Genomic DNA, 27,003 nt, shown 5'->3' on the forward strand with positions numbered 1-27,003 from the left:
ACTGAACCCCTCGATCGGACACGATGTGGAGAGGAAGACCATGGAGACGGAAAATATGATGAATAAAGTCCTTAGCCAACTCAGATGCAGACGGAAGAGCCGGCAGGGGAATTAAGTGAGCCATTTTAGAGAAGCGATCAGCGACCACCCAAATGACCGTACAACCAGCAGAGACAGGGAGATCCGTTATAAAGTCCGGGGCAGCAGGTACGGGAAGAGGCAGAAGGCGGCCGGCTGGCAGATGTCTAGGAACCTTGTTATGGGCGCAGGACGCACAGGCCGAGACAAAGTCTATTACCTCCTTGCGCAGGGTAGGCCACCAGTAATGCCGGGCAATAAGCTGGAGGGTCTTCTTTTGGCCAGCATGGCCGGCTAGCTTAGATGAATGTCCCCAGTGCAGAACCTTCTCACGATCAGGTACTGTCACGAACGTCTTACCGGGTGGAAGACGATTCAGATCCAAGGGAGCCACCTGCATTACCTTGGCGGGGTCGATGATGTGCTTAGGCTCCTCCTCTAGATCGGAGAACAGAAAGGATTTGGACAAGGCATCGGCTTTGATATTCTTGTCTGCCGGGCGGAAATGAAGAATGAAATCAAAGTGGGCGAAGAACAAGGACCACCGGGCCTGGCGCGGGTTAAGTCTTTGGGCACTCTGGAGGTAAGCCAAGTTTTTGTGGTCCGTATAAATTATTTCCGGGTGAAGAGCCCCCTCGAGCAGGTAACGCCACTCCTCCAGTGCCAATTTAACGGCTAACAATTCTCGGTCTCCTATAGAATAATTGAACTCAGACGAAGAGAAGAGCTTGGAGAAGAAGCCGCAGGTTACCATTCTCCCGGATGGCGACTTTTGGGTGAGCACCGCTCCGGTTCCGGAGGAGGAAGCATCTACTTCTAAGAAGAATTGTTTGTTGTAGTCCGGACGGTGCAGCACAGAAGCGGAGGAGAAAGCTTGTTTCAAAGAAAGGAAGGCCTCTTCAGCCTCGGGCGGCTATTCGTTGGGACTAGCGCCCTTACGGGTGAGCGCGGAGATAGGGGCAGTCCGGGAAGAGAAGTGCGGAATGAAGAGGCGGTAGTAATTGGCGAAGCCCAGGAACCGCTGAATAGCCTTCAACCCCTCCGGTCGGGGCCACTTCAGGATGGCAGAAAGTTTCTCAGGATCCATTCGTAGGCGGGTCTGGGAGATGTCGTAGCCCAGAAATGGAAGCGAGGTCTGCTCAAAGAGGCACTTCTCAAATTTTGCGTAGAGATGGTTCTGCCTGAGCCTGAGCAGGACCTGACGAATGTCCCTCCGGTGTGTGGGAAGATCCGGAGAGAAGATCAAGATGTCGTCCAGGTACACCACCACGCAGGAGTAGAGAAGGTCACAGAAGATGTCATTGACCAACTCTTGAAAGACGGCGGGAGCATTACAGAGGCCGAAGGGCATTACGAGGTATTCGTAGTGGCCATCCTGGGTGTTGAATGCTGTCTTCCATTCATCCCCCTGGCCGATACAGACGAGGTTATATGCCCCACGGAGATCCAGCTTGGTGAAGATTCTGGCACCCCTCAGACGGTCAAATAATTCAGGAATGAGTGGAAGGGGGTATTTATTCTTCACCGTGATCTGGTTAAGACCTCTATAGTCTATACAAGGACGAAGTGAGCGATCCTTCTTTTTAACGAAGAAGAAGCCTGCTCCCGCCGGGGAGGTAGATTTCCGGATAAATCCCCGGGCCAGATTTTCCTCGATATATTCAGACATGGCCCGGGTCTCGGCAGCGGACAACGGGTAAATACGCCCACGGGGTGGAGTAGCGCCGGGTACCAGGTCGATTGGGCAATCGTATGGTCTATGGGGGGATAATGTCTCTGCTTCTTTCTTGTTGAAAACATCAGCATAAGACCAATAAGGAACCGGTAGACCGGGTAGATTGGCTGGAGTAGGAGAAGGACGAGCAGGACGAACAGGAACTAAACAAGTTTTATGACAGTCCTGCCCCCAGAGAAGGACTTCTCCGGTCTGCCAATTCAGCATGGGTGCATGTCTCTGGAGCCAAGGAAGGCCTAACAAGAGGGCATGAGAGAGTCCAGGTAGAACATGGAAGAAGATCCTCTCAGAGTGCAGCATTCCCACCTGCAGAGTTATGGGTTCGGTGATGAGTTGGATGGTTAGCGGTAAGAGCCCTCCATCCACGGAGGCGACAGATAAGGGTCCAGCCAAAGGTTTAGTGGGAATGCGGTATTTCTCTACCAGGGACTGAGAAATGAGGTTTCTGACAGCTCCAGAATCGAGTTGAGCTAGTTCAAAGTAGCGGTTCTCCCCGCAGATGATAGAGACCGACAGCATCAGAGATGGAGAGTGTTTACTCTTGTCTAGGATGACCTCTCCGAGCGATCCTAGACACTGGCGTTTCCAGGCCTCTCCGGGCAGGAACGGATCCGGTGATCCTTACTGCCACAATAGAAACAGCTCCCCTTGGCACGGCGTGACTCTTGACGGGTTCTGACCATCTTGGTCTGGTCGACCTGCATGGACTCTGGCGAGTGCGCCCGGGGAGTTACAGAGGAAGAGACGGGTCTCTGGAAAGTGGAAGCAAGGCGGGGAAACCTCCTCTCACGGATGACCTCTTTGGTACGCTCCTGGAACCGGATGTCAATCCGGGTGGCAAGTGTTACTGAGTCATCCAGGGAGGTTGGAATGTCCCGACCGGCGAGTTCATCTTTAATCTGGCCGGATAGGCCTTCCCAGAAGACGGACACCAGGGCCTCGTTATCCCAGGTAAGCTCGGAAGCAAGGGTACGGAACTGTATGGCATATTGGCCCACGGTGAGACTCCCTTGGCGGAGGTGTAGCAGAGAGGAGGCGCATGAGGTCTTTCGTCCTGGTTCGTAGAAGACTTTCCAGAAAGCCGTGAGAAAGGCTGGCAGGTTGGACACCAGGGGGTCTCCTCTTTCCCATAGGGGATTTAGCCAAGCCAGTGCCTCCCCAGTGAGATGGGACATGATGAAGGCCACTTTGGCCCGGTCGGTGGTGAATTGGTGTGCCAAAAGTTCGAAGTGCAGGGTGCACTGGTTAATGAAGCCTCGTGCCAGACCGGGGTCTCCACCAAAACGAGGCGGGGCGGATAGGCGGGGACCGGGAAGGGATGCCATGGTATTGATGGGCAGCGACGCTGCCGGGGTAGGAGTCGTGTGACTGGAAGCAGGTCCCGATGAGGCAGTCAGTGTGTCCAGGCGGGAGTTAACATTACGCAGGTGGCTCAGGATGGACTCCTGTTGGGACCTCTGACGGGAAAGTTCATGGCATAGGTCCAAGAGCGAGGGAGCTTGGGTGCCACCGGGTTCCATGGCCCGAGCAAACTGTAACGGGACCGGGAGGTGGAACCTCTGAGCTTCAATACAAAGGGGAAGTCCTTGTAAGGAAGCGGGTGACTCCCAGGGAAGGCAAGCAGGTAGTCACAGCAAGTGACGGGGACAGTCTCTGGGTAAGCAGGCAGGTGGTCACGGCAAGTGACAGGGGACAGTCTCTGGGTAGACCGGCAGGTGGTCACGGCAAGTGACGGGGACAGTCTCTGGGTAGACAGGCAGGTGGTCACGGCATGTGACGGGGAAAGTCTCCGGGTAGACAGGCAGGTGGTCACGGCAAGTGACGGGGACAGTCTCTGAGTAGACGGCAGGTACCTTCAACCCAGCGGGCAGATCGATACGGCAGGTACTGGCAGGTGCTTCCGGGTAAGCTGGTGGATAGCAGCGGCAGGTGCTGGCGGGCGCTTCCGGATAAGCAGGTAGATAAACTCAGCGGGTGCTGGCAGGTGCTTCCAGGTAGCAGACAGGTGACAGGCAGGAATCAGGCTGGACTAGTCAGGCTAGCGGAGGGACCAGAGGGCTGAAGCAGAGGTGAAGACACAGTGCGACAACTGTTGCTATGGGAACCTCCATTTTGGAGGAGGTGCCTTAAATGTGGGAAGTCCTCTGGCCATTGGCCGGGGACTTTTTAGGAAGACGCGCGCAGTCCCTTTAAGAGGGGGGGAGTGCGTGCGCGCGCGCCCTAAGCACTCTGCTGGAGGAGGGACGCGCGCCGGCCACAGCAGGGAACGGAGCGCAGGGAGAAGCCGCGCCAGGAGCCGGGGGGCGAGAGAGAGAAGCGCTGGAGGGACCCACGTGAGGAGCGCGGAGGTGAGAGGGACGGCGTCCCTGCCTAGCAGAGGGCAGGGACGCCGATGCTACATATATGTTATATTAAATTAACTCACAGCTGACGTTTTCTTTCTGATGGAGTCGTTCACTTTTCCCGTCTTTTCCATCTGGGCCGGGCCGATATCACAACTTCTCCAGCAACATCTGCAGAGATTACAACAAAGAAACATTTGACTTCTCACACCTCCAGCACCGTCCCCATCTATTCCCAACCTGCACAAACTCCTCATCCCGCTGTCACCCCAATGCTGAACCACTGCTGTGTCCCTATTCCTGATCCTCTTATTGCTCACATAATAATGCCCACCAATGTGCCTCTTGCAAAGTAAAATGCCTCCTTTGTACCCTTAGATGGTAAAACTGTGCCCCCGAAAACAGTGCCCACATTTTTCCCATAGAAAATAATATAAAATATATATAATAAAACTTGACAGTCACAATAGCCGCAGTGCCCCTATAACAATTATGCATCTTACAGTGCCTTGTGAAAGTATTTGGCCCCCTTGAACTTTTCTACCTTTTTCCACATTTCTGGCTTCAAACATAAAGATATAAAATTCTAATTTTTTGGGGAAGAATCAACAACAAGTGGGACACAATCGTGAAGTGGAACGAAATCTATTGGATATTTTAAACTTTTTTAACAAATTTAAAACTGAAAAGTGGGGCGTGCAATATTATTCGGCCCCCTTGAGTTAATACTTTGTAGCGCCACATTTTGCTGCGATTACAGCTGCAAGTCGCTTGGGGTATGTCTCTATCAGTTTTGCACATTGAGAGGCTGAAATTCTTGCCCATTCTTCCTTGCAAAACAGCTCAAGCTCAGTGAGGTTGGATGGAGGGCGTTTGTGAACAGCAGTTTTCAGCTGGGGAAACAGCGGGGGAATTGGGTTAAATGCTCAAGTGTGGTGTTGGATGAGTTGGTCAGAGACATAATATTTGATATGCTAGTTCTATAATAGCAACATAATAGGATGGATAGAATGTTGTGCAATTCATGATACATTTGGTATTTGTACGTCAAGGAGGGACGACAGTCTTATGCAAAATCAGATGGGTAAGGGATGAAAAGGGGGGTTCTGGTGGGGAGGGTTGGGGGTGTTTTTTTAAATCCTGTAAATGTGATGTTTTATTATATAAATAATATTTAGGGGGCGCTGGTGGACTCACAACCGTGACCTGCTGCTGATACGCGCAGTAAACCAAAAAAGACTGCAAGGGTTTAAGTAGTAAGTGTATAGAGTATCTGCGCTGGTCCTGGTCAGCTTTAGGGACTAATAAACAGGCTATGAGCGGGTGAGGTAAAACTTATATTATTTTATTCAGTGGTTAAAAAGGCTCAAATAGTAGTTTGTCTAAAAGCACATGTAGAATAAAATTGTCAGACTAGAGATGGCTGACCAAGTTCGTTTTAAAACCACATAGTAGACAAATTCCTGATTGGAATGTGCTAGATGGGGTTAGTGGGTAGGAGGCTTGATGTTGGGTGAGGATCACCTGAAAGGAAAGGGAATGGCAGTTAGAGGATGACCTAATCACTATTTGATTTTTACATAGGTTATAATATTAATGTGGAGTATTAGAGCTTGGTGTGAGAGGGCGGTTCTAGTGGTGGCTTCAGATCCGTAGGGATGCTGTAGGTCAGCTGTCTGTAGGGACAGAGGAGAAAGTAAGGAGGAGCATACTCAGGGTTGATATGTTAATAGCGGTATAACAGGGTTTTACCTGGATTTATAGAAGGAGTGAAGGCACAGGTGTAATTGGCTCCAAGGTCATTAGGTCACTGCCGGCTTTACACTGTATCTGGGTAAGGGTTAAAAAATTATAAATAGGAATTATACTAAATTCAGAATGGTAACTGGGTGGTGATGTGGTGAATTACCCTGAGTTGGTAAGTGGCCTTTCTCTCCTGGAAAGCGCAATCCTGTGAGGTCCTGGATTGGCGGATAAAATTGAGAGTTGCTAATCACTTGTATGCAGGACGAGCATGAAATGATTGTGTTCTTTCTGCTCCAAGGTGGTCTGTCAGTAGATGGCTGACAGGGATGGGCAGCCAGTACTTTAGACTAACGTTGGTTTACTGATAGTAAAAGGTGGCACGCAATGTGGTTGAGGTCGTGCGTGACAGACAGCAGCTTAACGGTACCGATCACGTACCTTGTGGTAGCGGTATTAGCTGGCAGTAGTCGGTGGTCGTTCCAGGCGCCTGTCACTTTACTGACCTGCGGGTGGGAGCTTATGACGCTCTGCAGTGTGGGTGTCTCGCCGCACACGGAGTCCCGGCCGGAGGCTCCAGTGGAGGCGGGCACCCAGATGTGGCGGTACCTTTTCGTCCGGGCTAGGACCTGCGTGACGTCAGGTCACGTGATGTCTCGCGATGAGGTTGGTACGGATAGCACTGAGGACCTGTGCATGGCGTCTTTGCTATATGAGCAGTTTGTTTTTTAATGCTTATTTTGTGACTTTGATTTTCCTTAGTAGTCGGTAATGTATCAGAAGACCGGAGCTGTTTCAAAGGATCAGATGACAGATCTTTGCTGTGAGGGGATGATGGGATATCTGGAGTAATGGTATTCACTTCAATTGTATCCTGTGGGATCTCAAGATCATCTGATTTAAAAATTGAAGATGTCAGCTGTCCGTCTGATCTCCTGGTACAGTCATCTGCTATGATAAAAATCAATTATTATTTTTCAATAAAATATCCTTGAATTTTATATTTTTTAACATTTCTACTTAAACTCTCTGTAAAAATATGAATTATTCAGCAAGACAATGACAGTTCACAGTTTAATAGAAAACCTCATAGGATGAACCTGTTATGTTGGGGAAAATAATACCAATAAAAACTTCCACTCATCCCACAAAGAACAAGTCCCCACTCAGGCCCATCTTAGGAATATATATATTGGAGGGTGGAGTTATGTAGTCGGAGTGTGCTGACACTTTAGATCAGTGAAGGAGCAGCACGTCTGCTGCTGTGTTGAGGGCCCCGAGTGTGGCCGAGGCAAGGAGAGGAGAGAGGAGTTAAGGGGGCAGAGGAGCATCTGAAGCTCACCCCAGGACACAAGCCGGACACCGGGTCCGCGCCTACAGGGTCCTCTACACCCAGTAGGGACAACCGGCATACCAGGAGGATTCCAGATCCCTGGTTAACCTGAAGCTACCATCATTTTACAGAACTAGGAACCACGAAGGCCCCAGCGTCCAGGGATAGTGGTAGCCGGAGAAAAGTTCTATTACCAAGCAGACAGGTGAGAGAGTGAAACAGCATAGAAGCTAGGCCTAGTTCCAGGCTGGCCAGAAACTTTAGAGAAAGGAAGAAACGGACCAGGAGGCCTACTACCTGCTCACTGGGGAGAGTCCAGAAGTGCACCCTTCCTACTAGGTACCCTGGACCATACCTGCCGTTACACCAGTAAAGGTACTGAAGCGAATCCCCTGTGTGCGTGACCATCATTCCCCCTGACCCGACCGGGCCACCTCTCACTTGCATCCCTTCCATCAACTCTGCCCTGGGGGCCCGCTCCGCCTGTGGGGAGCAGAAACATTCCAGCTGCCATCCCATCACCCCCGGAGGTCTGCAGAAGTGCCGGTACTCATTACTGGGAACCACAGGTGGCGTCACAAGACAAAACTGTTAACAAACCCCCTTTTAAAGAGTGACCCCAGGGTACGGGCCGGGAGCCGACTGCCGTGACATCCCACAGAAGGTCAAGGCCCGGTTACCGAGCTTCCCCCATATCCCCCTGGGCAAGTCATGTGTCTCCTGGAGCACAATCTGGGCACTATGTGTTGGGTAACAAAATGGCAAATGCACAATTTTCACTCTGCAACATCCACTGAGTGCTAATTTCCGATAAAGTAGAGTAGAGTCCAAATATTCCCTACTTCTAAAGATTAATTCATTCACGGTTATAATTTCCAAAATGGGGTCACTTTATGGGGATTTCTACTGCTCTAGTTTTCTGCCTTTTGTCATAGTAAAGGCTTCTGCAAATGGTGTGACCCATCTCCACTGGGACCTGCTCCTGCGACGTCAGCTTCTGTCACCAAGCGCCACCTTATTCATTCTGCAGGCAGCGCTGGTGATGGAGGAGACGTCAGAACCAGAAGCTCTGGGCGGCACAGGCCCTGTCCAGCCACTAAGATTAGGTTGCCTGGGACCTGTAGTACCATCCAGTCTGGCAGTATGGGTGTGTATGCTGTCCAGCTGAAGTAATCTGCTCCCTACTTCAGCCAACTGGAAAGCACCACACCCTACTAAAGCTGGAAGCATATTGCCGGAAGCTGCCAAATACAGCCTTGTTCTCCTCTGGTTCAGTCCTCTGTGCTCAGCTCCCGGCTTGTGTATTTGTTTCCTGTTGTGACCTCGGCCCGTTTACTGACTACTCTTGTGTCTTCTGATTTTGCATTTTCTCTGCTCTCCTGGTTCTGATCCGGCTACCTGACTATTCCTCTTCCCATCTCACACCGCAGAACAGCAGGTAACACCATGGCCCAAGCCTAGGGGCCTCTGTGTAAGTCCAGATACGGAGAAAACAGAGTAGATAGCGCCAAGCCTGTTTATGGTGACCATCTTTTGAGCTGCCAGGTGACCATGAACAGTGCCCCCAATACATTGTGTCTGCAAACTATTCCAGCAAGATCTGCATTCAAATAGCTAAATGGCGCTCCTTCCCTTCTTAACCTGCCATGTGCCCAGATAGTAGGATACCAGATCAAAGAGCCTCGGCACTCAATCGTCCTTTTGCAAGAGAAAATTTATTGACTTTGTGAAATAAATCTGTACACAGAAATAACACCAAAACGTTTCGGTCTTAGCGACCTTCTTCAGTTGACTGTAGAAAATAGGACAATGTCATAGACAATTAGATACAGAACGATACAAATATCATTTCTAGATGACATAGTGAAAAAACAGCATATCATAAGTAGTGAAACAGAAATCCTTCCTATTATATTATACAAGTGTGCACAGTAATGCATAAGCGAAATATATAGCTTATAGATACACAGTATACTTTTCCATAATATGTAGGGAAATCACAAAGGGGGGGGGGGGGGACAGGGAGAAGGGGACAAAGGGATGGAGCACATAGGTATGGGGGGAAGGGGAAGAAAAAATAGAACACAAGATAGCTGGCAGAAGTGGGCACATACCGGGTAATTCTGCGAGAGATGTGAGCAACAAGTGGGTCCCAATAGGGCTGCCTAAAGGTGAGAAGGTGAAAGAAATCAGAGGCAAGGACCTCACAGAGTGCGCCAGAAAGGCGTGCTGTGCCAAAGGTTACCTGCTGAGAAGCGCGTGGGGGCATGGACATCACAACGCGGTCTCCACCGCTAGTTGGAGTAACCATAAGTGCAGAGAGGGAGGTTAATAAAGGGTCTAAAATGCAAAAGACGCGCGAATCCGAAACGCCGGACCGCGCATACCGGAAGTGCCATACGACGCAACCGGAAATGACGTTAGCGGGTCACCGTCTGCGTTCCACAGAGGGAGAGCGCAAACCGGAAGTTCCGGTTTGAAGCGAACAGGAAGTGACGAAAGCCGGTGCGTTCCATGAAGGGATCACTTGCGTTCCAGGACGGTGTACATAGCCAGGGGAGGGAAACAACGAGAGGTATAGATGGAAAACGAAGGGGAGGTGGGAGAGGACCACAGTATAAGGTGAATCTGCAACAAAAGAGACATAAGTTAGAGCGCACACGCGAACTTACATAAACACGCCAGTCAAAAACATGGTGGCAAATTGATTATAGGGTAACACTGCGTCAAAACAGTAATAAATAATAATAAATGATAATAAATAAATAATAAACTGAATATTTGAAAATGTACAACAGCGAACCAGATGGACAAAAGAATCTTAGGCCCACATGTATGGGATAATCCACCCCGATTGAGGACCCAGGTGACAGTACATCAAGAGGTGTAACATAGTAACTGTATATAAACAGATAGAGGAGCAGGGGAGACTTTAGTTAAAGGAGAGGAGGTCGTATTCCCTATTCAATCCCCTGGGAGAAAGGGTGTCCAATGTGTGGATCCAGAAGGCTTCCCTCTGTTTAAGGAGTAGGGTCCTGTCTCCACCGCGGAGCGGCGGTACCACTTGTTCCAGAACCTGGAACCTAAGTTGGGAGATGTTGTGTCCTGAAGTAATGAAATGATAGGGGATTGGTAAGAGTAGATTTTTACACCTGACCGTAGATTTGTGCTTTGAAATTCTGTCACTGGCTTTCAAAGGCCTTTTATGCCCTGCTTTAAACGTGCCCCCAATTTGAGAGACTCACTTGTCAGAGCTGACATTGGTACTAATAGGTCTCTTTCGACACAACGCTTCCTTCAACAACCCAAAACTGGTACCTTCCCTTGCCTTCATTGTAGGCAGTGTAACAATGTTACTAAAGGGAACTCAATTCACCATCCGCACACCGGTAGGAAATATACTATCAAAGGGTATTTCACCTGTGACAGCTCGTTTGTCGTCTACCTCATCAAATGTCCATGCGGCCTCCTCTATGTAGGCGAAACCACGCAACCAATCCGTGACAGAATTTCAAAGTACAAATCTACGGTCAGGTGTAAAAATCTACTCTTATCAATCCCCTATCATTTCATTACTTCAGGACACAACATCTCCCAACTTAGGTTCCAGGTTCTGGAACAAGTGGTACCGCCGCGCCGCGGTGGAGACAGGACCCTACTCCTTAAACAGAGTGAAGCCTTCTGGATCCACACATTGGACACCCTTTCTCCCAGGGGATTGAATAGGGAATACGACCTCCTCTCCTTTAACTAAAGTCTCCCCTGCTCCTCTATCTGTTTATATACAGTTACTATGTTACACCTCTTGATGTACTGTCACCTGGGTCCTCAATCGGGGTGGATTATCCCATACATGTGGGCCTAAGATTCTTTTGTCCATCTGGTTCGCTGTTGTACATTTTCAAATATTCAGTTTATTATTTATTTATTATCATTTATTATTATTTATTACTGTTTTGACGCAGTGTTACCCTATAATCAATTTGCCACCATGTTTTTGACTGGCGTGTTTATGTAAGTTCGCGTGTGCGCTCTAACTTATGTCTCTTTTGTTGCAGATTCACCTTATACTGTGGTCCTCTCCCACCTCCCCTTCGTTTTCCATCTATACCTCTCGTTGTTTCCCTCCCCTGGCTATGTACACCGTCCTGGAACGCAAGTGATCCCTTCATGGAACGCACCGGCTTTCGTCACTTCCTGTTCGCTTCAAACCGGGACTTCCGGTTTGTGCTCTCCCTCTGTGGAACGCAGACGGTGACCCGCTAACGTCATTTCCGGTTGCGTCGTATGGCACTTCCGGTATGCGCGGTCCGGCGTTTCGGATTCGCGCGTCTTTTGCATTTTAGACCCTTTATTAACCTCCCTCTCTGCACTTATGGTTACTCCAACTAGCGGTGGAGACCGCGTTGTGATGTCCATGCCTCCACGCGCTTCTCAGCAGGTAACCTTTGGCACAGCACGCCTTTCTGGCGCACTCTGTGAGGTCCTTGCCTCTGATTTCTTTCACCTTCTCACCTTTAGGCAGCCCTATTGGGACCCACTTGTTGCTCACATCTCTCGCAGAATTACCCGGTATGTGCCCACTTCTGCCAGCTATCTTGTGTTCTATTTTTTCTTCCCCTTCCCCCCATACCTATGTGCTCCATCCCTTTGTCCCCTTCTCCCTGTCCTTCTTCCCCCCCCCCCCTCCTTTGTGATTTCCCTACATATTATGGAAAAGTATACTGTGTATCTATAAGCTATATATTTCGCTTATGCATTACTGTGCACACTTGTATAATATAATAGGAAGGATTTCTGTTTCCCTACTTATGATATGCTGTTTTTTCACTATGTCATCTAGAAATGATATTTGTATCGTTCTGTATCTAATTGTCTATGACATTGTCCTATTTTCTACAGTCAACTGAAGAAGGTCGCTAAGACCGAAACGTTATGGTGTTATTTCTGTGTACAGATTTATTTCACAAAGTCAATAAATTTTCTCTTGCAAAAGGACGATTGAGTGCCGAGGCTCTTTGATCTGATATACCAGGGTTCGGCCCCTACTCGTGCACACTCATTGGGAGTGCAGTGATTTATATCTTTACTTACAGATAGTAGGATACAACCGTAAAATAATTTGTAAGGTGTATCTGTTTCTTATTATCCTTTGTGAAGAATTCCAAAGATATCACCATATAATGTGACATACGTCAGATATAAAAAATGGGCACTGATAGGAACACAAAACCGGCAGCGGGAAGTGGATTAATCAGAGTATTTTGGGAACTAACTGCTGTAGTCAAAAACTGTGAGTATAGATAATTACACATTTTCTGAAATGATCAAACTCAACAGTTTTCATCAGTAATAAATGAGTAACTAGTGGTGAAACCTCTCTGGGGTAATTAGAGTATGGGGCTCGGTGGCTCTTGGCAATCTAAACTATCGTAAGGGACAATATTTTCTGTCAGATGAGTGTCAAGAAGAAATATTAGACATTCAAAGAGAACTTTTTATAATACTGCAGAGCTGAGGGGTCTTAAATTTAGCTTAGAGATATATCATCGCACAGGTGTAATGTTTTTATGTAGTTTATCGCAATACTATTTGAAGTTAGTTGCTTTTAAAATAAATTGAAAAGTCAGGATAAAGGGAAACTCTGTTGTTATTGTACAGAAATTCACACTTGGCCTCACTGCACATTTGATGTTGTCGATTATAAAAGCAAAGTTTGGTCAGAAAGACTGGACCTGGTCTTCTAGGGACCATATGAGGACATTCAGCAGCACAGAAAGGACTTTCAATGCCCAAAGTAATTTGAACAGTTTTGTTTTGGGTGGAGGAGAACGTTTTGATCTAGAGGCAAAATGGTGATCACACGATTGTGATACGGCCGGACTACACCACCGATAAAGCAGCCACAGCCGGTGACTGAGAAGAATCTGTGACTACTCTGCATTTAGTGGTTACTACTCACCTGGGTAGTCATATGTAGGAATCTCCTCTTTACACCGCTCATCACCCCTCACATATGTCTCTGTGGTATTAATATGGGACAGATCTTCACCCTGAAACAAATATTGTAAAAGTCACAGACAGATGGAGAAGTCCCATCTATGATCAGCTCTAATCCTGCTATCTCCACCATTCTCATTACACAAATATAAAACATATAATACTGGTGGATAAAACAAGACTGAACACAAGACCTTCACAGCCGTCTACACATCATAGGGGAGATCTCATGACACCTTCTCTCTATCTACCTGATGATCCTGAGGAACACTGAGATCTTCTTGTTTACAGTCCTGTGGAAGAAGAGGACGGGGACATCTCTCTGGTGTTGTCCTCTTACTGGATAGATCTGGAGAAAACACATACAGGGACTGGATTCATTCTTTAGATACAGATAATTATAGGCCGTGTGTATTTAGTCCTGTCTATTACCTGGTGATGTGAGGGGCTGGGGAACCTCCATCATGATGTCCTTGTACAAATCTTTGTGTCCTTCTAAATACTCCCACTCCTCCATGGAGAAATAGACTGTGACATCCTGACACCTTATAGGAACCTGACACATACAATGATACCGTCATCCCCCAATCCCTTCATAGCATTACTGTATAATGTCCCAGCATTCCCAGCAGTGTCACCTCTCCAGTCAGCAGCTCAATCATCTTGTAGGCGAGTTCTAGGATCTTCTGGTCATTGATGTCCTCATGTATTAGGGGGTGAGGTGGGGGCTCTGTGATTGGGCTCAGGGGTCTTCCCCATCCCTCAGACACAGGGGCCTGACAGCGCTTATTAGAGGTCTTCTTCACTACTGTGTAATCCTGGTTATGGAGCGATACATTAATAAATCTCACTACAGACATTTCCAGAGTCCTCACCTCTCCAGTTCTGTCCATCTGTTATTCCCATAGATAAGAATGATGTAATGTGACGTCATCAGAATCTCTCACCTCTCCAGTAAGCCGGAAGAGGATCTCTAGGGTGAGGTGTAATATCCTCTCCGCCATCTTGTCTCTATCCATATCCATCTTTGATTGGTAAATCAGGAAAATTCTCTTATATAGAAGATCTTCACTGAGAGGATCCGATATTGTAGAGATCTGAATGAGAAGATGATGAGCCGATGCAACATCATAAAAATCCTGTGTAATAATACAATTACTGGAGATAATAAGTGGAAAGATATGAGATTTATTATTTTACAGTATTTAGTTTTCTGCTTTACATCTAGTAATAAAACGTATATATTTTCGGCCACAGACAACAAGCAGTTTCTTCCTTGGAGTCTGTAGTTGAATACCTTTCTCACAAGATGGTTATCTGATGGTTTTAGGAGAGGATTGTTTGTTCTCGGCCCCGACCCTTTCACAACTCCTGTCTCCTGGTTTAATCGTAAGAGAAACACATAACGAGAACCTGGCTTACACCTCTGGGGTTTCACAAATGCGGCATTGATAAATGTCCACCATGTAAATATGCCGAACACAAGAAATAGATTTAATCACATTAAATAAAACATTTCATTACACAATGCATCACCTGCAGCAGAGAATTTGTAGTATATTGTATTCAGTGTCTGGGATGTAATGTCAGATATGTCGGCTGCTCCTCCCGTAAATAAGGCAGAGAATTAATGAGCACATAGGAGACCCCACTAATCCCGCGGCCATTAACCCCTCCAACGTTTCCACACATTTCCTAAGAGAACACAATGGTGACTTCAAGAACTTTCAGTTTTGTGGCAGTGAAAGGGTAAATAGTTCAGGTGGAGGTGAGATGGCAGAGGGGCATTGCTGAACCGTGAAGCTTCCTGGACACTGAGGGTAAATCCATCGTACCGGAGGGTATAAAGAGAAGGAGGATCTGATCTTACATTACCAGACCGGTGAAGGGGCCATATTGTGATGACTGTAAGATGATTGTGTTTCATCATTGTCTTTCTTTGTATCACATCTATTACATCTATTAATGCCGCCATTCATCCTGTGCACAGGAGCGGCTGCTCCAGACATTTATATCCTGCTCGGGTTTCATTCTTACCTTCGGTTCTGGGTAAGAAGTATCACTCCGAAACGCGTCACCTCCACCTTAATTCTCTCTGGATTCTTTCCTCCAATGTTCTGATGACGTCCCATCATTATTGTGACATAAGGTTATAAAATGAAGGAATAAAGGTTTTATGTTATTTGAGGTCCTGGATCGTCCTCTATGTGTGGACGGTTATCACTACTATCTACATTACTGTGCTGGAACTAGGAGAGAAATAATGGCGTTGTGTGAGGACTTCTCTGGGCTTCTGTCCTTCATCCTGCAGTCGTCTGAATGGATCTAATGTGGACGGGAACCAGCTAAGCCGCATTCTGTCCACAGCTGTTACCTCACTGTTCACACCACAAAGAGACCCCAAAAGAGTCTCCGTGCTGAAGGGTTTAATGCCCCCTGCGCCCAGTAATGGGGGTCTCCACATACCTCCACCTGCAGAGCCGCCACCACATATATGGCTGCTCTGTGCGCACAGGAGCTGTGATGAGGTCACAGGAGGGGAGGAGTCAGGGGTCACATGATCAGGGGCCTCAGTGAATGCACAGTGTGAACTGTGCGGCTCCTGTACAGTGATATCCGGAGTGAAGACGCTACATGGAGACGTCTCCGCAGTCAGTGACATTTCCAGCATTATTTGCCCCTCACTACGGGCACAATTACCCCGCGCCGCCTTTTCTACAGTGTTATGTGTGAATGTAACGTGGGATTTTCCTGCTTGGAGACAAATAGACGACACATGAGGTGATTATTACCAGTTACCAGATGTCTACTATATGGCGGCATATGATTGTGCTATCCACTTCATACCAGGAGCTAAAAGGCCGAAATCTCGTATGTTTAACCCCTTCCAGGTAGGGCGGCTTTGAAAGACTATGTTCAGAAGAGTCCGGCTGAGGGTTCGTTCACATCAGCAGATTATAAATCGCTCCGATGTTCATCCCGAATAATTGGACGAGTGTCATGCGAGTGTGAGATGTTTTTCTCGCCTACATCCATATACAATGCGTTATTAACATCATCTTTTACTGACTATAATCCTCTATGTAACTAAAAGCTGATTACAAAACTAAGAAAACAATCTTATATACAGTTATCGATAGAAAGATGTTAGAGATATGATGGATAATAGATAGATGTCCTGCAGATATATCATTTCACAACCCCCTATATGTTATAAATCTGCACCCTTTAGAGCCTTTCATCTGGAGCTAAAGGGAGTTGAGCCTTGTTTAACCTAATAAATAATTAAAAAACAACAACATGGGGTCCCTCTATTTTTTTGTAACCAGCAAAGGTAAAGCAGACAGCTGAGAGCTGATATCAAGTTGGGAAGGTCCCTGGTTATTGGGCCCTCCCCAGCCTAAAAATACCAGCTCATAGCTGCCCCAGAAGTGGAGCATCACATGAGATGCACCAATTATGGCTTTTTGCCTTTGCTCTTCCCAATTGCCCAGATGCATTGACAATTGGTGTAAAGTATCTTGGGGTTAATGGCAGCTGTGGTTTGTCAAAAATCACAGCTGGCATCAAACTCTGGTGATAGTAATGGAGAGGTGTCTATCAGACAAACCCATTACTGACCCAGTAATCAAAAATAAAAACACCCACGAAAAAATACTTAATTTGAATAAACACTCCTCAACACTTTTCCTGGTTCACTATTTTAATAACCCCCCCCCCCCAAAAAAAAGAAGCATGCAGGTCCAACGTAGTCCACCGAATCCGACGCTGATGGGCATTCCCACCATATATGTAACACAGACCCGTCTGCACCACCACACCGCCAGCACAAGTTCGAAGATGCTACATAGCATAGTGCGACAATGGTGCCATCTAGATAAAATCTTATCGTTTTTCTCCTGGGCACGGCAAGTAATAGATAATTTGTGGGAGAGTGTGAATGTTTTTTGCCTATCCTTCTCTGAAATTTGACGACCCAATTCCTTCTCCCAACCCCAGTAAAGGGTAGAGGGTCATTGCTGGTGTCCATTTGTGTTGCTCTGTGTATGCAAGATAGAAGTTTAGAACAAGGACCTACTTGAGTGATTATGGGTTCAAACGGAGTGAGTTCATCCTTTATACTAGTAACATGTGAGAATTTATAAATGACCTGAGCTGAAAAAAAGTCAGGCAGGATAGACTCCTAATTGGAAAGGAGCCACGAAGTTCTATAAATGAAGGAAAAGAGCCTGATCCCATGAGAACATGTCTCAATCTAACCCCATCAGATCAGTCCCAGATTAGAAATGAGCCCGTACCTGAAGCAGAGGGAAAATCTGGGTTGCCAAACAAGGGCATTAATGGACCCAACCTACGTGGTATAGATGAAGAGATTAAGACTTGATCCCATGTTTTCAAAATGTGTTGAATGGGTATTGGTAATTGTTTAGTTTGTACATGTATTTAGTCAATCCAAGGTAGAGATGTGAGTATCAACGGATAGACGTCCCCTTCCAGTTTCACCCATTGCTTATGTTCCACAGACGTGAACCAGTCCACTGCTCTAATAAGAATCAAAGATTGATGGTAATTTTTTTAGATCAGGCATACTAGTACCCCCTTTATTTTTGGAACATCACAATATTTTAAAACGTATCCTAGACCTCGACGTTCCCCATACTACCTAATAGCGTTGTTGAGATGGGAGAAAAAGGTCTGAGGAACGCAGACAGGAACGGTCTGGAATATATAAAGAAGTTTTGGCAAAATGTCCATTTTATCACATAAATACAACCAATTTTGAAGAGTTTGTTCAAGGACAGGGATATAATTTAAACTATACAGATCATCCATGTTGCCTGGAATTTGTGTACTGAGGTACTTAGATGTGTCTTTCTGCCACTTAAAGGGAAAGTTAAAAATTAGCTGTTGTCTTATGTTATTGCTTCTAATTTAGAGTAGTTGACTTTAAAATCGCTTACTTGGCCAAATTCTTCAAATTCCTTTAGTATAGAAGGGAATTAGATAATTGGGTTTGAAAATAGAGCAACAAGTCATCTGCGTATAGAGCTAGTTTATAGTGATGTGAGCCTATAGTAACTCCACTAATATCTGGATTTTTTTGTAATGCTACCGAGAAATGTTCCATCACCAATGTGTATAGGAGAGGCGATAAGGGACACTCTTGCTTTGTCTCATTTTTAACAGAAAATGTGTCATATAGAAGGCCGTTTACCCTATCGCTTTAGGGTCAGTGTAAAAGGATAGAATTTTAGATAATAAGAAAGAGCCCAACCCAATTTTTCGTAAGGTGCTCTTCAAGAAAGTCCAGTGCATTCTGTCAAACCCTTTTTCAGCGTCCACAGAAACAAGGCACATTGGGATCCCGTTTTTTTTGCACGTGAAACTAACAATGTTTTATTTGTATTATCACTAGAGATGAGCGTTGTTCTACTCGAACTGTTCGCCAATCTCAAATTCGAGCTGTTTTGGGCGGTGTTCGAGCCATTCGGCGAACACGAACAATTTGAGAAAAATTCGGCTGTTCGAGGTTATGTTCAATAACTGTTCGTGCACCAAAATCATAACTGGATTTTTTCTCAGTAATGATGAAAATTAATGTTAATACGCAGTTTGAGTGTACAGCGGGGTGGGGGGAGGGGCAGGGGATGGATCTCTGCAGGAACAATGAAGATCTCCATTTTTTTTTTCTCTTTCCCGCATTTACAGTGGGGAGGTGCAATCTGTCAGCCTATCAGCAGCGCACACACGGAGCGAAGTGCTTTTTTTCACACAAGCAAGGGCATGTGTCATTGGCAGTGTATGTCACATCTCCTTGCCCTATAAGACCAAGCCATTTTCCCCGTCGCCACCATTTTCTCACTGCTGCAGCTGCGTGTTAGACGGCACCGCTGTTGCTGTGTGCGCTATACCTTGTTAATTTCAAGCCAATTTTCGCACAAATCTACAGATAGCTTGGGAGTAGGGAATAGTTGTGATTGCAGTCCTTTTAAGGACTAGGTTACAGCATTTCCTATGACTTTTATCAGGCAGGTCTGTGCTCTTAAATAGATAGGTTGTGGGAGTAAAGACTAATTGTAATTGGAGTCCTTTTCAGGACTAGGTTACATCAGTTCCTATACGTTTTTGCCAGGCAGGTCTGTGCCAGTGCTGTGCAAGTTTTTTTCACAGCATTTGGCTGAATCTAGCAAAGCTAATCCTTTTTGGCCTATTGCAGAGTGTGTTAGTCAGTGGAGTAGCCTATCTGTGTTGCAAGATATACCACCTGTGTATAGAATACCAATTTTTTTACTGCACCTAGTGAAGTAAAATCTTTTGGGCATAGCATCATTCTATTAGTCCATCTATACTGACCTCCATCAGGTTGCAAATTGAATATAATTTTTTTCTGCATCTAGCTCTGAAAAAATATTGGGCTTCTAGCTGTGTGTGGGACTTGTTGTATTAGTCCATCTATACTGACCTCCATCAGGTTGCAAACTGAATATATTTTTTTCTGCATCTACCTCTGAAAAAATATTGGGCTTCTAGCTGTGTGTGGGACTTGTTCTATTAATCCATCTATACAGACCTCCATCAGGTTGCAAACTGAATATATTTTTTTCTGCATCTACCTCTGAAAAAATATTGGGCTTCTAGCTGTGTGTGGGACTTGTTGTATTAGTCCATCTATACTGACCTCCATCAGGTTGCAAATTAAAAATAATTTTTATCTGCATCTACAGTACCTCTGAAAAAATATTTGGGCTTCTAGCTGTGTGTGGGACTTGTTCTATTAGTCCATCTATACTGACCTCCATCAGGTTGCAAATTGAATATAATTTTTATCTGCATCTAGCTCTGAAAAAATATTTGGCCTTCTAGCAGTGTGTGGGACTTTCTCTATTAGTCCATCTATACTGACCTCCATCAGATTGCAAATTAAAAATAATTTTTATCTGCATCTACCTCTGAAAAAATATTTGGGCTTCTAGCTGTGTGTGGGACCTGTTCTATTAGTCCATCTATACTGACCTCCATCAGGTTGCAAATTGAATATAATTTTTATCTGCATCTAGCTCTGAAAAAATATTTGGCCTTCTAGCAGTGTGTGGGACTTTCTCTATTAGTCCATCTATACTGACCTCCATCAGGTTGCAAATTGAATATAATTTTTATCTGCATCTAGCTCTGAAAAAATATTTGGCCTTCTAGCAGTGTGTGGGACTTTCTCTATTAGTCCATCTATACTGACCTCCATCAGGTTGCAAATTAAAAATAATTTTTATCTGCATCTACCTCTGAAAAAATATTTGGGCTTCTAGCAGTGTGTGGGACTCATTGTATTAGGCCATCTATACCAAGCTCCACCAGCTTTGAAATTAATAAATAATTTTTAGCTGCATCTAGCCCTGAAAATAATTTTTCCCAATAGTGGTAGCAATAGAAATATGGGGCGCGCGCCTGGCTAACAAAAATATACGCTTCATAACACAAAACACCAGCCTAGCGCACTGCATTAATAAGATGGCATCATCGTCTCTCCCAGTGCTAGGCCTACTACGCAGGCTAGTATTCCTGTGCCTAAAACACAATGTATGGGTCCGCGCTAGCCACTATGCTGAGGGGTATAAAGCTGCTGCTAACGCTTTATAACAATTCAATTGGCAGATTTTCACAGAGCTCTTCCACAACTCCCACCTATCGGGCAACAGTTGCCCACCCTCCATATGGGATCTAGTGGCGAATAGTTGATGCCATTAATCAGAGCGTCAGTTGCCCCGTCAACGTGGCAAGCATACGGTAAGGCATGGGAAGAGTGGACACGACTAGTAGCAGGCAGACGGGTTGACCAATGTGAACAAGCCAGATCACAAGTCACCATAGAATTTCTCCACCAGCTAATGATGAGGGGCATATCAGGGGCGTCAGCGCAGCGGTGTCTGACCGGAGTAGCATTTCACTTCCAACTACTGAATTGGGGAGATGTGACAAAGATTCATCATCAGACAATCCATAAAAGGGTGGAAAAGGGGTCAGCCAAGTCAGGAATGTAGACGTCCCGTCCCGTGTCACTAAAACTGATTTCTCACATCTTATCCCTAACACCATTAACATGACACTCACAATTTGAAGCAACACTAATGTCTACTGCATTTGTGATCGCCTTCTTCGGGGCGCTATGTATAAGCGAATTAGTCCCTCAATCCAAAATAACCACCAGTGGACGCTTATTACACCAGGAAGTAGTCATAGCCAATAATGCAATACGTGTACGCATACACCAATCGAAAACGGTTCCAGCGGGCAGGGGTACTTGGGTACTTCTACAACCCACAAACGGTACACTGAGTCGGGTAACAATAGTAAAAACATATCTAACCATCAGATCACAAAGTAATTTCTTCGTATCACACATTGATGGAACGCCATTATCAAGATACCTGTTCCAAGCTATATTTAATAAATGCATAACATCGGCAGGGAACCACCCCAAAGATTACGGGACACACTCATTCCGCATAGGTGCGGCCACGGAAGCAGCAAGAGCAGGACTGTCAGAAACGGAAGTTCAGAGGATAGGGAGATGGCGATCCACGTGTTTGGCGAGATACATAAGACCGGACTTGTTATCCTAACGTGGTTTGTTTCTTTTACAGGTGACGCTAAGCCAACAGTGTGAGTGATAGGCCACTCGTATATATATTGGGCACAAAAAAGGGCGAAAGTCCGCCCAGGCGGGAGGAAATTAGAGTTTCATAACACATACTTCAACTGGAGAGGTATTAGAGGCCTGCTATGGCCACAGGTACTAATGGAGGTAATCAAGGTAGGGAGAGAGGCAAGAGGTCCGGTCATCTTAGTTATACAGGCCGGGGGAAACAACCTAGGTCATCACAAGAGCGCATAACTAATGGCAATAATGAAACTAGACACTGAGCGCTTCAGAGAATTTTTCACAAAATTAGCTATAGTATGGTCAGAGATTGTGCCGATAGCGGTATGGCAAGGTGCGCGAGACATCACGGCCATCGAATGGACAAGGCGGGTAATAAATATTCGGATGGCAAAATTTAGAAGAGACAGAGGCGGTGTAGTGATACGACACCGACAACTGGAAGGAGATAAAGCAGGCCTCATACGGCCCGACGGTGTTCACTTAATGGATATTGGACTGGACATATTCCTGTCAGGACTCCAGGACGGAGTGGAACAAGCGTTAAGAGTGATGGGTGGGGGTCAGAGTCCTGCATACGAGTACGCTGGATCCTCCGTGGCCTGGAAATAGAAAGGACATGTTGGAGAGTTACACTTGTTGGCCAACTTGCCGGAGTGGGGACCCAGGGCATGCTGCAACAAGCTGAATTATTTTAGAAATAAAATGCCTTTCTAATGGAATGAGTATAAAGAGTTAATAAAGCTGTGACCGATCCTCACCCATCCAGTTGTAAGAGTTACATTATTGGGTTGTCCATGAAAGGGGGGCGGTAGGGGGGCTGAGCATCTGGGTTTGGTTGGGGGTCCCCACAGTCTGCCTAGGCTAGATTAATTTAAAAATTCTTATTAGATACACAGGCGGTGCAGCTTGCTTCGCAGCTGGGCTACTACGCCCAAAGTATTGCCTAGGCTAGATGCAGTTAAAAATTCTACGCTGACTAGCAGACACTGAAGATTTGGAGCAGACCTCTGAGTAAACAGCTCTTCAGACTCAACCATCTGTGTTACCCCAAGCCATAGTGTATGTAGTTTCTTACAGTTAAAAGGGGGGGGTGCGACCCAACCCACCTGGAATTGACGATGCCAACGTCACGTAAGACACAGCAAGGGGACTCCCAAAATTGTGGCACAGACACCACTTAACCCTAGAACGCATACCTGTGGCCTTGCAGGCCCGCCCAGTTAATTGTTTTCTATTTTCTGCAAGATTGCTTTAGTTAGAATTTTGAAACTCTAGGTATTCTTCATGTATATAGTTGTTTGTCATTTGAGTTTGAGTTATTCCATGTTATTTGCACACGGGCCTAAAGGGCCCCAGGTATGTGAAAGTGTAGATTTTTATGGTCATGCGTTCTAGGGTTAAGTGGCATCAATTGCCCCACTGTTGCTTAAAATGGTTGGTGAGGTGATTTTACCAAATCCCCAAGCTTTTAGTTTCCCAAGGATGACACAGGGGTAGAAATGTCCTTGCGAATCCATGATTTGATCATCTTTATGAACGTGAGTCTGTCTACATTCTCAGTGGACAGCCGCGTGCGCTTATCTGTCAGCACACCACCAGCAGCGCTGAACACACGTTCAGAGAGAACGCTGGCTGCATGGCATGACAAGATCTCCAAGGCGTGAGTGGCGAGCTCCGGCGATTTTTCAAGATTGGAATACCAAAATGAGCAAGGGTCCATTGACACAGTCATGGCTTCGATGTTCACTTGGAGATTTTCCTGTACCATCCTCTCTAGGCATTGACTATGTGTCAGACTTCTTGTCTCCTGTGGCCTTGCAAAGGATGGTCTAAAAAAGTGGTGAAACGATTCCACAAAATTGCTGTTACCAGCAGATACTGTGTTACTGTTACTGTTTGAGTGATGAAGACTCGACAGTCCCACCGTTGGCAAGTTAGAACTGTGAGATTCACTACGTGCACCACTGGTGTTTTGTGGAAAAGCACATGTAAGATTCTGCAACAGATACTCCTGCATTCGTCAATACCTTTTTATGGCAGGAATTATTTCGGCAAATATACTTTTGTACCGGGGATCTAAGAGTGTGGCAACCCAGTAGTCGGGATTACTTCGAATTCTGACAATCCGGGGGTCATGTTGCAGGTAGTGCAGCAAGAAGGCACTCATGTGTCTTGCGCATCCAGAAGGACCAAGTCCTTGTTGTGTTGGTAGCGAGGTAAGAATCATGCTTCCTTCCTCTGCCCTCTCCCTCCAACCTCGCACAACAGAAATGTGATCAAGGTCTCCCTCATCTGATGAGTCTTACATGCCCATTGCCAGTTCGTCCTCCACTTCTTCCTCGGCTCCTGCACCTTCCTCAACAGTTTGGCTGCTACCATGCGCCCTGGTTAATCCCTCTCCCCCACCCTCCCATGCCTGCCGCCTTGGTGCTGCCAACCGTCTGGACCTTGGAGATGTTATCCCTTCCGCATACGACTCCTCCTCTACTTCCTCCACCTCCTCTTGTCCCACCACCTGACTCCGAATTCTGTTTAACATGTGCTCCAGCATGTAAATCACCGTAATAGTCATGCTGATAATGGCATCGTCAGCACTAAACATCTTCGTCGCCATTTCAAGACTGTGCAGAAGGGTGCATAGGTCCCTGATCTGAGACCACTCCTCCAGCGTGATTTGCCCCACCTCTGGATCTCGTTGGCCCAGGCTATACGTCAGAACGTATTGCACCAGGGCTTGTCGGTGCTGCCACAGTCGCTGCAACATGTGCAGAGTTGAATTCCACCGTGTCGGCACACCGCATTTCAGCCGGTGAACTGGCAGGCCCAACGACTTCTGTAGAGATGTAAGTCGTTGAACTGCGGGATGCGAACGGCGGAAGTGAGCACACAGCGACCGTGCACTCTGCAGAAGGCCATCTAGTCCGGGATAGTGGGCTAAAAATTGCTGGACAACCAGGTCCAACACGTGAGCCATACAAGGCACGTGTGTGACATTGCCCCTGCGAAGTGCCGCACCCAGGTTTGCAGCATTGTCGCACATAAACTTCCCTGGTTGCAGGTCCAGTGGAGACAACCTTTCATGAAACTGGGTCTCCAGAGCTGACCAAAACTCCTCAGCTGTGTGACTCACATTTCCCAGACATTTCAAAGTAAACACTGATGCGTTGAGCCCTGCTGCCAGCATAGTAAGGAGGTGTGCAGGATTCCTTCTGCGCAGTTAGAAAGCAGGTGGCATTACCAGACAGGCTTTGGGTGCAGGTGGAGGACCGAGAGGAGGTTGAGGAGGCAGAAGCAGTGGAGGAAGTTCGAGATAAAGAGGATTAACACACAACTCGTGGGGACGGTAAAACTTGGACAGCAGCCCCTTGTCCTGCTGTCACCATAGTTACCCAGTGCCCAGTCAGCGACATGTAACGCCCCTGTCCATGCCTTCTCGTCCAAGTGTCTGTGGTGAAGTGCACCCTGTCACACACAGAGTTTCTCAAAGAAGCGGTGATGTTGTGTGCGACATGCTAGTGGAGCGCAGGCACACCTTTCTTTGAGAAGTAGTGCCGACTGGGCATCTGGTACTGGGGCACTGTGACGGACATAAGGTCTTGAAAATCCTCTGTGTCCTCCAGGTGGAAAGGCAGCATTTCTGTAGCCAACAGCTTGCAGATGGTGAAATTCAACCTCTTAGCTTTCTCATGGCTAGGAGGAAATGGTCTTTTACTTTTCCACATCTGAGGGACCGAGGGCTGGCTGTTGTGCTTACACGGTGTTGAGTAGGGTGTCCCCGGCAACTGCCGGTCTGTGAGAAAGATGCAGGCGGACATGTTAGGTTGCCTTGATCCAAAGGTGGTGCTCTCGATGTCGGAGAGCGCTCAACACTAGCAGGTGTTTCCACTTCCCAATGAACTGACGACCTGCCAATCACACTGGCTGTTGCGGGTAAAGAGGTGGCAGGTCTGCGTCCAAAAACATGTGTGACTGCTGTCCCCCCAGTCACAGAGGATGAAGAGGCTGCGGATGCACAAGATGGGGCAGACGGTGGTTGGCCCAGCCGGCTAGGCCTCATTGTAGCACAGTGAGCTTCCCACTGCAACTTATGCTTCATATCCATGTGACGGTACATGCATGAAGTACTCAAACTATGTATTTTTTGGCCTCTACTTAGCTTTTGCTGACAAATATTACAGATAACACGAGGTGGGTCATCCTTATCGATCTGAATAAATGCCCAGGCTATGCAAGGCTTAGAGCCCATGTGACCTGAAGAGCCACTACGACTTGTGGTCAGAGGCAGAGTTGTGGTTGAGGATGCAGTTGTTGACGTGCTTCCAGTACTCCGTCTCTGTTCAGGAAGGCGCAACCTAACCTCGTCGTCAATAGCATCTGTGATGCCCCGCTGCGCTTGGTATCACAGATCCTACAAGAGTGCATTGATGGAATCCTCCACAAGAGGCCCCCATAAACATTCACACATCTCCACCTTCCACCTCAGACCAGCAGAGGGAGCCCGTTAGGGATATAAATAGGGAAGGTGGAGCTAGGCAGTTCAGTTCCTCTGAAGAGTTCCTGCAGTAGAGAAGCCTAAGAGAGGTCAGTCTGCAGTGGAGCTCAGTCTAGTCTAGAGAACGCAGTTAATAGTTCAGCAGTGGAGCACGAGGCTCCTGCTTGCTAGATTCAGGGAGCCCAGATAGAGCTTAAGGTGTGCCGGTGCCGTAAGATCAGTGAAGCGCGGCAAGCTGCCGTTAGTGTGTATAGCCTAGTGAGGGCCCGAGTAGGCCGAAGGCGAGTGGCGAGTTAGTACATAAGGGGCAGAGGAGCTTAACCAGCTCACCCCGAAGCATTTACCGGACACAGGATCCGAGCTTACCGGTATCTCTATGACCCAGTAAGGCATAACCGGAATCCCTGGAGAACTACAAGTCCCAGGATCGCTAAGATGCTGATATGTAACAGAGCCAGGAGACGCTTAGGCCCCGCATACTGGGAGCGTGAACTCCAAGAGAAGGCCCTACCACAAGTTCAGCCAGCGCAGGACAGAGACAAAGTTAGGCCTAGCTCCAGGCAGGCCAGAAACTTACTACGCAGAGGCAAGAAACAGGAGGCCCTACACCCGCTCATTGGG

The 27,003-nt window shown here is 46.9% G+C and overlaps 2 protein-coding genes and 1 long non-coding RNA gene across 3 annotated transcripts in view; 1 reads left to right on the forward strand and 2 right to left on the reverse strand.

Moving 5' to 3' along the window:
• Positions 1-27,003, forward strand: part of LOC141176153 (uncharacterized) — a 246,575-nt gene that overhangs the window by 116,726 nt on the left and 102,846 nt on the right. The window lies entirely within an intron of this gene.
• On the reverse strand, positions 5,480-6,662 carry LOC141176237 (uncharacterized). The gene is made up of 2 exons (XR_012253107.1): positions 6,065-6,662; positions 5,480-5,985 (listed from the first exon to the last, which is right to left on the reverse strand). It is a non-coding gene; the product is annotated as an uncharacterized lncRNA (long non-coding RNA).
• On the reverse strand, positions 10,164-15,730 carry LOC141176166 (uncharacterized). Its single transcript, XM_073660162.1, has 7 exons — positions 15,269-15,730; positions 14,179-14,328; positions 13,870-14,049; positions 13,664-13,787; positions 13,483-13,580; positions 13,194-13,284; positions 10,164-10,336 (listed from the first exon to the last, which is right to left on the reverse strand). Exons 2-7 carry the CDS (start codon positions 14,254-14,256, stop codon positions 10,164-10,166), a joined length of 744 nt encoding a protein of 247 aa, XP_073516263.1. The 5' UTR covers positions 14,257-14,328; positions 15,269-15,730.

This window comes from Phyllobates terribilis, unplaced genomic scaffold (assembly GCF_046119375.1).
Source record: "Phyllobates terribilis strain yellow unplaced genomic scaffold, ASM4611937v1 Scaffold_17__1_contigs__length_24005725, whole genome shotgun sequence".
NCBI lineage: Eukaryota > Metazoa > Chordata > Amphibia > Anura > Dendrobatidae > Phyllobates > Phyllobates terribilis.

Coding starts and splice junctions, on each gene's coding strand:
- LOC141176166 (XM_073660162.1), bottom strand. CDS start 14,256: ATGGATATGGATAGAGACAAGATGGCGGAGAGGATATTACACCTCACC. Junction 13,581..13,663: donor CCAGCCCCTCACATCACCAG/GTAATAGACAGG, acceptor TGTTTTCTCCAG/ATCTATCCAGTAAGAGGACA. Junction 10,337..13,193: donor TCCTACATATGACTACCCAG/GTGAGTAGTAAC, acceptor TCATTACTTCAG/GACACAACATCTCCCAACTT.